Raw genomic sequence first — 14,262 nt, forward strand, 5'->3', positions numbered from 1 at the left:
GCCCAGGTTAATAAGCATCAATGGGAGTGGCAGATCACACTCATATCTAAGTCAAAGAATAACCCTGACCTCAAAATTATGAATATTGTTTAGACCCTAGTCAAATAAGAATAATCCTCCCAAATTTCATTGCCTCTTTAGTTAAGTAGGAAAGAGTTACCTACCTTATAGGAATAAGAGAATACATGTCAAGTATTAACAGCCCATGGTATACTGAGACAAGCTCAGTACATTGACCAGACATCCGTGTACCTGCTTTGAGTGCCAAGTTCATCTATTCTGTATCAAACATACTTCAATTGGCTCTTAGTAGCTTATACTGCAGTGAACATATGCTCCTGCCAATACTCCAAGTAAAACTAGTGCCTGCCTGTAGAAGCCTATACAAACGATCACACTAAAACTAGGATACCATGTCAACAAATTAGAAACAGGCTCTCAAAAAATCTCATATTTCTCACATTGATTTTATAATGACCTAAAATCTAAAAATGAAGTTACTGCTAAAAAGGAGCTTAACACCAATGTTTATGTTTATAAGCCCAATGTTATATCTTATTGACATGAATCTGTTCTTAGCCCATTGATTAGTTCATCTCAGTTCACTTCCAGAGCAGCTTCACTCATATGCTACAACTCATGTCACAGTTTCCTGTGCTATACTGTATGTTCTCATTAGTTATCTATTTTATACAGAGTATCAATAGTGTATATATGTCAATCCCAATCTCCCAATTCATCCCACCCCCCTTCCCCCTTGGTATCCATACATTTGTTCTCTACATCTGTGTCTCTATTTCTGCTTTGTAAATAAGATCGTCTATACCAATTTTTTCAGGTTCCACATATATGTGTTAATATACGGTATTTGTTTTTCTCTTTCTGACTTACTTCACTCTGTATGACAGTCTCTAGGTCCATCCACATCTCTACAAATGACCCAATTTCGTTCCTTTTTATGGCTGAGTAATATGCCATTGAATATATGTGCCATATCTGCTTTATCCATTCCTCTGTTGGTGGACATTTAGGTTGTTTCCATGTCCTGGCTGTTGTAAACGGTGCTGCAAGGAACACTGGGGGAGCATGTGTCTTTCTGTTCTTGTTTTGAATTTTTTTTTAATTAATAAATTTTTGGCTGCGTTGGGTCTTCGTTGCTACGCATGGGCTTTTCTCTATTTGCAGCAAGCAGGGACTACTCTTTATTGCGGTGGGTGGGCTTCTCATTGCAGCGGCTTCTTCTGTGGAGCATGGGCGCTAGGCACACAGGCTTCAGTAGTTGTAGCACACAGGCTCTAGAGCACAGGCTTAGTAGTGGCGCACCGGCTTTGTTGCTCCGCGGCATGGGGGATCTTCCCCAACCAGGGATCGAACCCATGTCCCAATCAGGCGGATTCTTAGCCACTGCGCCACCAGAGAAGCCCCCTTGTTTTTTTTTTTTTTTTTTTTTAATCATCATTGGACATTTTCCTTAGGTAGCAATATGCTGATTTTAATGAATAAGAATTTCTTTCTTTCACTTGTTGTTTAATTATTGTGCACTTTAAACATTGTTCTGTTTTACATTGTGTGTTTGTGGTATTATTTTTTATTTTTTATTTTTTTTGTGGTACACGGGCCACTCACTGTTGTGGCCTCTCCCGTTGTGGAGCACAGGCCCTGGACACGCACGCTCAGTAGTTGTGGCTCATGGGCCCAGCCACTCCACAGCACATGGGATCCTCCCGGACCGGGGCACGAACCCGCGTCCCCTGCATCGGCAGGCGGACTCTCAACCACTGCGCCACCAGGGAAGCCCAGCCCCCTTGTTTTGAATTTTATTTTTTACACAGCAGGTTCTTGTTAGTTATCCATTTTATACCTATTAGTGTATATATGTCAATCCCAATCTCCCATTCATCACACCACCACCCCTCCCCCCCTGCTTTCCCCCTTTGGTGTCCATACGTTTCTCTACATGTGTCTCTATTTCTACCTTGCAAACCTGTTCATCTGTACCATTTTTCTAGATTCCACATATATGCATTAATATACAGTTTTTCTCTTTCTGACTTACTCTGTATGACAGTCTCTAGGTCCATCCATGTCTCTACAAATGACCCAATTTCGTTCCTTTTTGTGGCTAATATTCTGTTGTGCATATGTACATCTTCTTTATCCATTCGTCTGTTGATGGGCATTTAGGTTGCTTCCATGATGTGGCTATTGTAAACAGAGCTGCAAATGAACATTGTGGTACATGACTCTTTTTGAGTTAGTTTTCTCAGGGTATGTGTCCAGTAGTGGGATTGCTGGGTTGTATGGTAATTCTTTTAGTTTTTTAAGGAACCTCCATACTGTTCTCCATAGTAGCTGTATCAATTTACATTCCCACCAACAGTGAAGAGGGTTCCCTTTTCTCCATACCCTCTCCAGCATTTATTGTTTGTAGACAATTTTTTAATGATGGCCATTCTGACTGGGGTGAGACACCTCACTGTAGTTCTGACTTGCATTTCTCTAATAAGAAATGTTGTTAAGTCTTAAAAGGTTCACCATCCTCATTTCACATTAATCACCCCAATGCTAAATAAAAGTGCTAAGAATGAACTATAGGTGCTTGATTAATAACTTCAGGGTTAATATACAATATCTTAAAATAGCCAGCTCTCTGATGCACTAATTTTTGAGCTGAAGACTGTTACAATTGCAGTTAAATTACCATTAAATATTCAAAGTTTAATAACAGAGATTATGTTTATAAATGTACTTTCACTACTTTTACAGATTTAACTATTTTCGTGTGATTCTGCTGGCCAGCTAGGTTTGGGAATTGCTGGTTAAAAGTACACATATCCATAGTCAAACTCTGGTTTTGGAAAATAGATATACCATCTTCAAAAAAAAAAAAATTTTTTTTTTTTCTGTGGTACGCGGGCCCCTCACCGTTGTGGCCTCTCCCGTTGCGGAGCAGCGCAGGCTCAGCGGCCATGGCTCACGGGCCCAGCTGCTCCGCGGCATGTGGGATCTTCCCGGACCGAGGCACGAACCCGTGTCCCCTGCATCGCCAGGCGGACTTCTCAACCACTGCGCCACCAGGGAAGCCCACCATCTTCAAATTTTTAAAAATTTGGAGGAAAGCCAGTAGCTCCAGTTTCCTTCCCATACGAAGCTTATACTTTCCTCCTCTCAACAGTTTCAGATAAAAAGTGACAAAACACTTGATACTAAAATTATTCTGAATATGGAAATTTCAAGTAAGTTAATTGTACAGATAAGGTTTATAGTAAAGACCAAAAGCAGGTATAGTTTAATGTATTTTAATAGCAAACTTACAGGAACAGCACAGAAGACAGACAACATTAAAAACATGTACTTGCATATAGGACAACTCAGTTAGAAAAGTATAGTGAATGGATGGAATCTACTGTATGATAAAAATGCTACAAACACCATTTAGTTGCAGTCAATAAGAAATTTACTTGTTTTAAAAAAATCCAAATGCTGGCATTGTCCAGAAAAATTTAACAGGTTTATTTATAATTGTTATAAAGTTGAACTGCTGAAACTTGTTCACTGAAACATTTTGACTTGCATTAATGCTTTATGTCCCCGCATTTATATTAAAAATTCACACACAAATGAAAATGGGAAAACTGCCAATACCTGATTTCTGTCCCCCATTTTTCCACCTGCAATCATATACTTAGGTACCTTTTGACCCCACGGGGAAAAAAAAAAAAAAAAATCTAACGTTCAGAACTACCAATAACAGGAAGAGAAATTTTTTTTTTTTTTTTTTAAAGAATGAAATGTTTCCCATCATAGTGGATTCTTAAGCACGTTCTCCACGTATGCGGCGTGCTAGCTGGATGTCTTTTGGCATAATCGTTACACGTTTGGCATGGATAGCACACAGGTTGGTGTCTTCAAAAAGGCCAACCAGATAGGCCTCACTTGCCTCCTACAACAGGAATAAAGAAAAAAATATTAATATTATCAATAGTTAAGTTACATCTGTATCAGTTAAAAAGATGAGGTTTTTGAGCCCTTTAAAAACCTGTTTCAGAAGATGTTGACTATTTTACCAAATGCTTACATTTTAAAATCTGTGCGACGAGGCTGAAAGGCAGCTTATGAAAGTGAAAACTCAAGTCTTTATCAAATAATACAAGTCAAATAATTTCACTACTAAAAAAGTTTAATTTTTTAAATGTTATATGTGATTTTTAGTAAACTGAAATGTGTCTTGAGTAAAGCAAAAAATCCAACTTAAATTCTAACATTCATTCTCATCCTCAGAAAGATAAATGGAATCATGTATCTAATCCAAAGTAATATACTCTCCTACCCTGTTGTGTCCTCCTTTTTCTGAATCTTACTCACACTTCATTATATCTGTTTGACCACTGGTTTCCATCATATGGTCCTCACCTACCTTTCCTTTAACACCTCAGTTTTACCACTAGATTGCTATTGGGTCCCAGAACACACCAGATTTGTGTCTTACTTACATACATTGACCTATTTTGCTGAGATATGCCCCTATGCCCCCCACTAACTGTACCTTCCTCTATGCACCCCTATCTGTAATGGCATTTTTGCTACCTCCCAGCATTAACATTGATCCCTCTAGTTTTTCTCATTATACTCTTAAGACTTTTCTGAAGGCATCTTCTTATCCCTACTTTCACTCAAAAACTGGTAGCTACATGAATCATTCACCAACACTTGGCATGTAAAGAGGAAAAAAGGGGAGCTTCTACTTATAATTAACTCTTAAATTGATAGTACATCTTACAGCTGTCTGAAAAGCTGAAGAATCCTTTAGTCTAGGTTAAAACATCTGCTTACTCATTTTGAAATGAACCTACTGTTTTACCAGTCATCAGCCCAACTGTTTTAGTGGATTAGGAACACACTAAATGAAAGATGTTATTTGGCTTCTCTATTAGCAAGTTATTTCTCTGTTCGAGATATATTTAGGGGAAAAAAAACAGATTTTTGTAATTGCTATTTTTGTCCTAATTAAAAAAATTATTTCCATTTTGGAAACTCTAGGTAATAAAACTAAAAGAGAAATACACAGAATACTTGAGCAATTCAAGCCCCACAATACTACATAACACACAAGATACAGAGATGGGAAGAACCAGTTTTGCTTTTTACAAACATTTTGACTTTGCCAATAAAACTTGAGGTTCTGCTTTTAAAAGCACTAACACAGCAATAATTAATCAAAATGGTTTACGTTATTCCATCTTATGAAAAAAATTATTTCCTACATTTATATCTTCATTCTTTTTAGCCTCATCTCTCTCTTCTATAAAAATCTGTTTCACCCAAAGTTTACTATCCCTACATGTCTTTCCGTAGCATTTGTTATCAAGAGCTAAGTCTTATTTACCTACCCTTTATGGACTACCTAAGATTATTCCATGAAGGAGAAAGCAAACACTCCTCCTGCCTCTGGTTCCCAGGTGCAGGTAACTTTGAACTCCTAATTCCTTGGCAATCACATTGGCCTTGTACACTAGTCATCTTTTAATGCCCTTAAATTACTTAACAGAGATCTCTAACCCTAACTGAAATTTGCATGTTTTCCTTTTTTTTTTCTTGGCCGGGATATGTGGCTTGCGGGACAGTTCCCTGACCAGGGATTGAATGCGGCTCCTCAGCTGTGAAAGCGCGGAGTCCTAACCGCTGGACCACAAGGGAATTCCCGAAATTTGCATCTTTTCTATGCAATTAGTTCTGTGTATCTTACCTATTCCAAAAAATATATTAAAAGCAGAAGTCCTTAATGTTCAGGGATTAATTCTTGGGATACTCTAGAAATGGGTAAAAAATTTAGGAAACACAGCATACTGTAGCCTACCTACTCTTACAGGTTCACAACACACATCAGATACTAGGACTGAAGTTCCTCAAGAAAGAAACTAGTTTCTCTTTTGTTTCACCCAGCGTATCTCAGGATTACGCAAATCTAGAAGGCTTCCGCAAAACACAGCACTATGAGCTGCTATACAGACAAGCCAACAGGTCCTGCAATTCTGAGACCATTTAAGAGTGGAATAATGACCTACTGGCTCCCCTAGTGCTACTCAAATGTGGCATGTGGCAGCTGGGCCTCTCACTGCCATCTTACAACCTGGCTATAGGTTTTATGGAGTTGTGTCTGGTCAGCTCTGGGAGAACAGTCAATATTCAGGGAATTTAACCATGACTCATATATTTCTAACTCTATTGCCAGTGTCCCAACGTCTCCTAAACATTAAGGCCATGATGGGAATTAAAGACTGACACATTAATTTATAGCCCAATGAACGTAATTTTGAGATAACAGCAAAATAAAAAATATCTTATAACTGGAAGGAAATGTTAATGTACAACATTTTGAGTATATTCAATATCTGACTCTTCCACCACTTCAAACCACCAATGTCCATTTTTAACACGATACCTTAGTTCAAACTCTCAGATATTAGGGGCAAAGGCTAAATTTCAAGTTAGCTAATTCTTGATTATCTATGGCAAACCTAGACTAAATTCTCTCCCATCCTCACTGGACTACCTCCCCTCCTCATTTAGTTGTATTAGAAAAGTTGTAAACTGTAATTCTAAAGGCAAAAATAGTGACTTTTGGAATTCTATTTCAACTGCTCTCTTCTACTGCCCTATTTCCATTAGCAAATTCTCCATCTTTGTATCTTTAAGAGAACTTATGCATAAAAAAAGCAAAACAAAATAAACTTCTAACAAAGATTACTCTTCCAATAAAGAGTTACCTAATGCAAGAGTACTACAGGCAGCAGAATTGAACATTTTGCGCAAAACCAATACAACCACACTTACTGACAAATATAAAACACACACCTTAATAACAGCAATGTGGAAGTTTACACACGAATTTTAAAAAGACAATAGTCTTTTACTCAGACTATTTAGTAATCAATTTACAAAGCTCTATCATTGACACTTAAGCTCAACAATGTTGGACTTTCAAGTATAGTGTGTTCTTCAAGCATAGCCCTGCTAACTCTAACTACAAAACAAAATTGGCAGCTTTAGATCAATGCTTGAGAATATCAATATTTCTATATTTAAAATTAGTGGGGAAAATGTGATTAGCAATTATAGTAATAAACAAAATGGGATCTAAAGATAGTCAATGATTAAAACAGAAAATAAAGGTTTTAAATAACAGCACTGGAAGATTTCAGTAGTTTGAAATTTCAGTTATTTCAATTCATTGAGAATTTAATGGATGCCAACTCCTGGAATTCACCAATCAAATGAAGTTCAGACTAACCATAGAAACAGCTCAACCAATTACACTTCAGGGTAGAATCCACCTATCAAATCTTCCTTACACATAAAGGAAAAGCTTGGCAACAGCAGCCTTGAAAAATCCTCCAATGGAGTGTATGTAGATTCTGGACCCTCCCCCAAAAGAGATTCCGATTCAGGTCTGTGGAGGTGCCTAGCAATCTGCAATTTTAATCGCCTCTAACCCCACGCTCTGAAGGAGGTGGCAGTCTTACCATACTTTGAGTTACAATGATCTAACGAATGCCAAACTCGTTAACATTATAGGTTACTTAAGTGATCGATGTTAATTATACCTACATACCTAATCAAATATCTTACTTGTGGGCATTTCAAGTTTTAATCTTGGCACAAACCACCAGTATTTCAAATATATAACCACAGCTAAAACAGTACTTCTCAAAGTTCTGACACACTGGAGCTAAGATTAAATTCACTGTTTCCCATTTAAGTGGAAATCCATACATAACCCCCTTTAGCAAACTACAGGTCTTCCAGTTTCTCTTTACAAGCCTAGTGTCTTTTCCTCCTTATGGCCAACCTAATCCTAACTACCACTCATGCTTCTTTACCTCAATGCACAATTCTTTTATGCTGCCTGTTCCCATCCCAGATATTAGGTTCTCTCCACTTGCAACTGCCTCTTCAGGCCCAGGAAGCCATTTATTCTAATATTCCTTTTATATCAGTCACTGTTTGAAACTAATTACCAATACAGACCTTTAGCCCCATGACTTCTTGATGTCCTGCAGCAACTGTAAGCCAAACCAGAAGGTTCTTTTTCCCTTTAAACACTGCAACGTCTAAAATTTTAAAATCCTATGCCTGCTTGTATGACCTCAAGCAGCTTAACCTTTCTGACGTCTTAACAGTGAAACAGATAAGACCTACCTCATCCGCTTGTGATGATTAAATTTAACAAGCATATGCAAAGATTTAGAATTGTTCTTGGCACAAAGCAGGAACCGCCAACTCTTAGAGCCTTTCCCACCCGCCACTTTACCTGCAAAGCACCAATCGCTGCACTCTGGAAGCGCAGATCTGTTTTGAAGTCCTGAGCAATTTCCCGCACCAGGCGCTGGAAGGGAAGTTTGCGAATCAGAAGTTCAGTGGACTTCTGGTAACGTCTAATTTCACGGAGCGCCACGGTACCAGGCCTTTAAAACAAAACACAATAAAGACATGGTTACCAAATACATAAAAAACACAAAAGAGTGGTCATCAGCTTTAAAAAGACGCAGTCACTTTTCAAAAAATAAATCACCCAACTATTCTTCAGCTTCTGTATCAAATTTCACTTATTAATTTATGACCTGAATATTCAAGTCTGTTAAGAGTAACACAACAATACCTTTAAAGCAAGAAGCATGATATTAAAGTAGATTCCTGGCAGGGGGGTTTAATCAAAGTCCCCTTTACTTTCTTCCTCTTTAACATATATCACTAACTTGTTATAATTACGACTTGGGAAAGTACTAGGCCACAAGTAAAGAGTTGGTCAAAACTGTTCACTCTTCTCAATTTGGCAGCACTCTCCTTCTTCCCACTGGCACCCCCAATTCTTCTAAAACACCTACCAGCACAACTCAGTAAGTTTCCTTTAAAAAGTACGTTTATGGCATTTAAGTTTGACTTCCCAGAATACCTTTGAACACTGCACATCCCTCATGAATGATTAGATGTGAATACTCTTTTATGGTGTATCTTCCATATGGAAGTTTTCCTTTTTTCTTTCTTTCTTTTTAAAACTAATTTTAAGCAAGAAATTTACCTCAATTCTGACTTATTTCTTCCACTTTTATTTTAGGCTAACTGTAAAATCATTTGCAGAGCGCACCTAAATACAGACAACTTCTGCCCTCTAATGGCAGATGCCCTTAACAACACTGCTCAGGGTAGTTCAAAACTGTGCTAACAGAAGGAAATAAACGAATTCGAGTAAATGAAGGTCTTAGCTAAAACAAAATGACCCCCAATCTTGATCAAATTACTTTACCAAGAGAAAGAGTATCCTCCAAAATGTATTTAAAAACAACACTATACTATTTAAAAAATATACATTACACCTAACAGCTAAATAAAATGTTACCCTATCCCATTAACGTTATTAGTGATACAACCTCTCCTTTGGGCTATGGGCAAGATCATGGCTTCAAAATTAAACATGTTCCCAATAAAACCTAACACTAAATTTTATACATATATATATATATATATATATATATATATATATATATATAAAAGTATTAGTAAATATTCAAAAGGAAAAATTATCAGTTTCTCTAAAGCAAAAAGTATGATTATACATCTTTTTATTAAATTATATAGATACTGCTTCGGGAGATAGGCTTTGTCCCATTTTTTCCCTCCTCTTGTTTTAATACCTGTAACGATGAGGTTTCTTCACCCCTCCAGTAGAGGGCGCACTCTTGCGAGCGGCTTTTGTAGCCAGTTGTTTCCTCGGTGCTTTACCACCGGTCGATTTGCGGGCAGTCTGCTTTGTACGAGCCATGGTATAAAGACCTCCTTACTTACCTACCAGCATCAAAACACAAAAATCACCATATGCAACTACCAAACATACAAGTTTTCCTGCCACTACCACCGCCCCCCCCAAATCTGGAAATTATGATCAGTATAAAAAAATGTCTGTAATGTTACATAATTTGAAAGTGTGCAGATTACGTCTACCACCCAAATATGACTTCCTGAAACAAACTGTAGTACTAGAAAATTGTTAGCATTAACACCAATCATCTCTCAAAAAAGCCAAATCTGAGCGATAAACGGCAAAACAAAAAGACCCCTGACAGCCTTCGCTTCAGTTTCTTTAATTAAAGTAGAAATTAGAAATGTCTGTAAATATTCGATCCACTAACAAGTCAAAAGAACGAAGCCTCAAACCACAGAAAGGTCGAGTCAAATTACAGCAAAAAAGGTTTTGGTCACCCCCCCGCCGCCCCCCCTTTACGTCTGGCAGTCGATAGACTGCTGTAAATATCTGAAAACATTCTTGCTTTTGCATCTCTACAGTTCTGTTGACAAAAAGCCGTCTCAAAAAACAAGAGAGGAACAACAGCTACCACCAGCGAGCATTCTACAAAGCACCGTCCTGGCGTCCAGTCCTCAGAAGCTTCGCAGTGAAATAAAAAAAAAAAGTGCCCCGCACCCAGGCTTTAATTAACGCACGGGACCGGCCGACCAGTCCACCCCAAGCACCACATAAACTTTTGGTTTCGCCTCCTCCGGCCCCTCGGCACAGGGTCCCCCAGCCTGCCCGCCTCGCTCCCAGCGTCTCGCGCAGGCACAAACTCGGCTCCCAGACCAGAACAAAATGGAAACAATCGCAAAACGTATCCGATTCCCTACCAAAGAGACAAAACACCAAATTGCTCGAAAATAGCCCGATCCCCTGCCACGTGCCGCCCTCCAAAATGCAAAAGTTTTTTTGTGCATTTCAAATGCATCAAGTTTCCGCTTCTCTAAAAAAGGAGAAAAAAATGTTTCTCTTTAAAATTTTTTCCTCCTTTTTTGAAATGGGGAAGAGAGAAACGGGGGAAAAAATATGGTCGGTGACCAGAGAAGAGAGACAAGATGGTGAAGCTTAGCAACAACTGTGGGGAGGCAGCAAAAAGCGAGTTACCCCAGGGTGGGAAGCAGAGGCGATTTCCACCCTTTTCCCGCTCGAAAACTGGGGTCCGGGGTCCGGGGGCGGTAGTTAAGAGGCCCGCGCGGGTCGTGGTGAAGGTCTGGGGTCCCGGGAAGGGGCGGCGGGCGGGATTTCACCGAAGAAAGAGGAGCCAGGGGCGCGGGGAGGGAGAGCAGGCTCGGCGACGCGGCGGTTGCTGCTGTTGGGCTGAGGCGGCGAGAGACTGGGGAGCCGCCGGAGCCGCCGCCGCCTGAGGGGTGCGGGAAACTCGCTCCTCACCTCCATTTCTGGGCCAAAAAGTTTGTGGGCCAAGCCGGAGGGACCGTGGGTCCCCTCACCGCACCGCCGGGGCCCGGCCCGGGGTTGACGGCAAGCGGGGCTCGGTTCCGGGGAAGCGGGCAGACGGGGAAACTTACCCCCCTTCTCCTTCGGCTGGAGCTCAGCGAGCTAGAGGCGGCGCTGGCGTCGGAGAGCGACAGCGGCGCGGCGGCGGCAGCGAACACAATTGAAAGATGGCTGACACCGAGGCTATCCCCCAACACACGCCGCCCCGCCCCCGCGCCGCGCGCCAACCAATCACACACAATGGAGGGAAGGCTCGGCCCCGCCCTCGCCCCCTCGCTCGCGTCCCGCCTCTGCCCCTCCCCCCGCGCGCCCGTTCGCTGGCGCGCGCTCGCCCCTCCCCCGCGCGCCGCCTGCTCCCTCCTCCCGGCCACCTCGCGCCGTGTGTGTACAAACACAAAAGACACGCCGAAGGGCCGCCGGCTCCGGCCGAGACGGCCGTCAGCCCGCCCCCGTTTTAACGCCGGCTCTCCGGCCCCGCACTCCCACCCTGCTCCGTGCGCACACGTCTTGGAACTCGGGAAGCCCGGGTTTGGGGCGCCGAGGGGGAAGTGAGGGGGGGAGGGGCGGGCGGGAGGAGGCGCAGTCGGTGAACACCCGGCCTGCGGGCGTCTCGGGCCGCGGCGGGGAGGGCGAGGGAGGGGGCGCCCCGCTCCGGCGCGGGCCCAGGCGCGCGTCCTCGAGGCGCCCCGGGCGGCGTGGGGGCGGGGAGGAGGGCACCGCCGGCCCGGTCGGTGCACCCCAGTTGAAAACACTACCCAACAGGAAGCTTGCAAATAGCAGCCTAGCGTCCCGCGTCCACTTTGGGATGGGGCTGCTCTAGCCGCTGGCAGGGCTGCCGGACTGCAGCCTTCACGCTCTCTCTCCGGGCCAGGTGCGGCCGGCCCGCCCGTAGACAACTTTAGTCACTCAACACACCGGCCCGGGCCATGGCGGGCCCCGCGGTGCGGGCTGTAGGCAGTCCGCAAGGGCTCTGCCACCTAGGACGCCCGGCCCCGCGCAGGTGGCATCTCCAGGGCCGAGCGGCCGGGGCTCGCCTTCTTCCTGGGCCGGGATGCCTGATGCAAGATGGCTGTATTTTGTAAGCCTCTAAAACAATGTGTGGAATACACAGCTAACTGCACCAGAGCCTGACTACCGGTCCTGGCAGCTTGTCCTACTAGCAAGTTCGGCCTTTTAACCTTTTCAGTATTCGGTAGAATTGCCAAATACTGGATAGTCAAGTGTTGTCAGCAGCTTTTGCATAGTTTAGATGCGGCGGAAAACGGCAGAAATAAGGAAAACATGGTTTGGGGGTTATCACATTTATCCAGTTAACAATTCTCAGTAGCATAGGAAACAGACTTCAGGTTCAAGTCATCCACGTTGTCAGCTCATTGGCCTTAGAATATCTGTACCGTCCCTAGATGGTTTTGACAGCACTCGCAACTCTGTGTGAAGGTTTTCAATAGAAGTGTCATGAAGACATCCCATAGGATAGTGAAGGAGATAAATTTCACAGATGGAGGGCATAACTACTATTGGTAGTCTGAAGATCTTATAAAGCATCTTAGTCATAAACATTATCCTGAAATGGATATATGGAAATCAGATACGAGAGATTATCCTGAAACGGATATATGGAAATCAGATATTGAGAGAGGGAGTAGATTTGTCCAAGGACACTTGAGTGATGAACAGACCCAGGAGAAACCAAAAAAAATCCAGACCTCCTGTTTCATTATTATTTAATGAATGTTAAGTGTCTGTGGTTGATCTGCAGAATACACGCAATCTGCAAGCCTATCCTAAAAGCACGTATGCAAAAAAGCTTAGGCTGAGCTGCTAGCGAAGACTTCCTATAATTCGGGCCAAGAAGAGGTTTCTTTGCTTGTTTTTGTTTTGTTTTGATGAAACCAAAATATTTGTTGGTTTTTTTTCTGGGAGTTTTCCAGGAAGGCTGTTATACATCAGTTAAATTCATCATATCTTCAAGAAATGTTAAATGACACTGGTAACGTTCTCTTTATATGCTAGATTTTTCCATAGCTTCTATTTTTTGTCTTCAAAATATTTCTAAGGACAGGAAAGACTATTTTAGGTGAAATAGTTCTGATCATGGATTATCTGAACCTACTCAGCTGTCCATCTGTAAAATAGGAGTGATATTTATCTGTGTGAAGATAGGCCACAACTTTTTTCTAGTTGTAGGATCAAGTACGTTTAGCACCTAGGTAGGTGCCTGGTTACCTACCTAGTGGCTTCTGGAAGTTTTCTCACTGAGTGAATATTTATTGGGTGCTAACTGTGCTTGGCACAGTTCTGGGTGCTGGAAGACAGCAGTGAACAACACAAGCCCTCATGGGGCTTATGATCTCTGGAAGCATTGCTTTGCACAGGGAAGTAGCACTTGGAAGAGGGAAGGAAAGAGGTCCTTTGGAGTCCTAAGAGTGGCAAAAACTGTAGCTGAGGGGGGAAGAGGACTTTAGAGTCAGATGACGGGGGAAGGAAAGCTGTCAGGGCAAAAAGGGATTCTAAAGGGGGTACCAGGGTCAGTCCTGAATTGGCTCTACTTCTAGAACTCTTGGGCTAATAATGGCTTCAAAATTTGGAGTTTAAAAAACAATGGAGGGACTTCCCTGGTGGTCCAGTCGTTAAGGCTCCATACTCCCAATGCAGGGGGCCCGGGTTCGATCCCTGGTCAGGGAACTAGATCCCGCAGTCTGCAACTAAGACCCAGTGCGGCCAAATGAGTTTTTTTAAAAAGGAAAAAAAAAAAAAAAAAAACAGTGGAAAGGAGGGGAGCAAAAGCTGTTAAGTTAAAACGTTTTCCCTAGAGTAGAAAGCTTATGGTCACTAATTCAGACTTGTCTATGAGTAAAAGGTTTAAAAGTAGAGTGGAAAGGACTTTAAAAACACCACTACTGATATCCGTTTAGCTCGTGAGTCAGTCCAATGCAAAGATTACTGCCTCAAGGAGCTGT

General features: G+C 42.1%; 1 protein-coding gene across 1 annotated transcript; it reads right to left on the bottom strand.

Annotated features, from left to right (window-relative positions):
* Positions 1-3,283: 3,283 nt before the first annotated feature.
* H3-3A (H3.3 histone A) lies at positions 3,284-11,477 on the bottom strand. The gene is made up of 4 exons (XM_082615456.1): positions 11,374-11,477; positions 9,693-9,843; positions 8,312-8,465; positions 3,284-3,943 (listed from the first exon to the last, which is right to left on the bottom strand). Exons 2-4 carry the CDS (start codon positions 9,818-9,820, stop codon positions 3,815-3,817), a joined length of 411 nt encoding a protein of 136 aa, XP_082471582.1. The 5' UTR covers positions 9,821-9,843; positions 11,374-11,477; the 3' UTR covers positions 3,284-3,814.
* Positions 11,478-14,262: the final 2,785 nt, after the last annotated feature.

This window comes from Mesoplodon mirus (genome assembly GCF_964341445.2).
Source record: "Mesoplodon mirus genome assembly, chromosome: 3".
Classification (NCBI taxonomy): Eukaryota; Metazoa; Chordata; class Mammalia; order Artiodactyla; family Ziphiidae; genus Mesoplodon; species Mesoplodon mirus.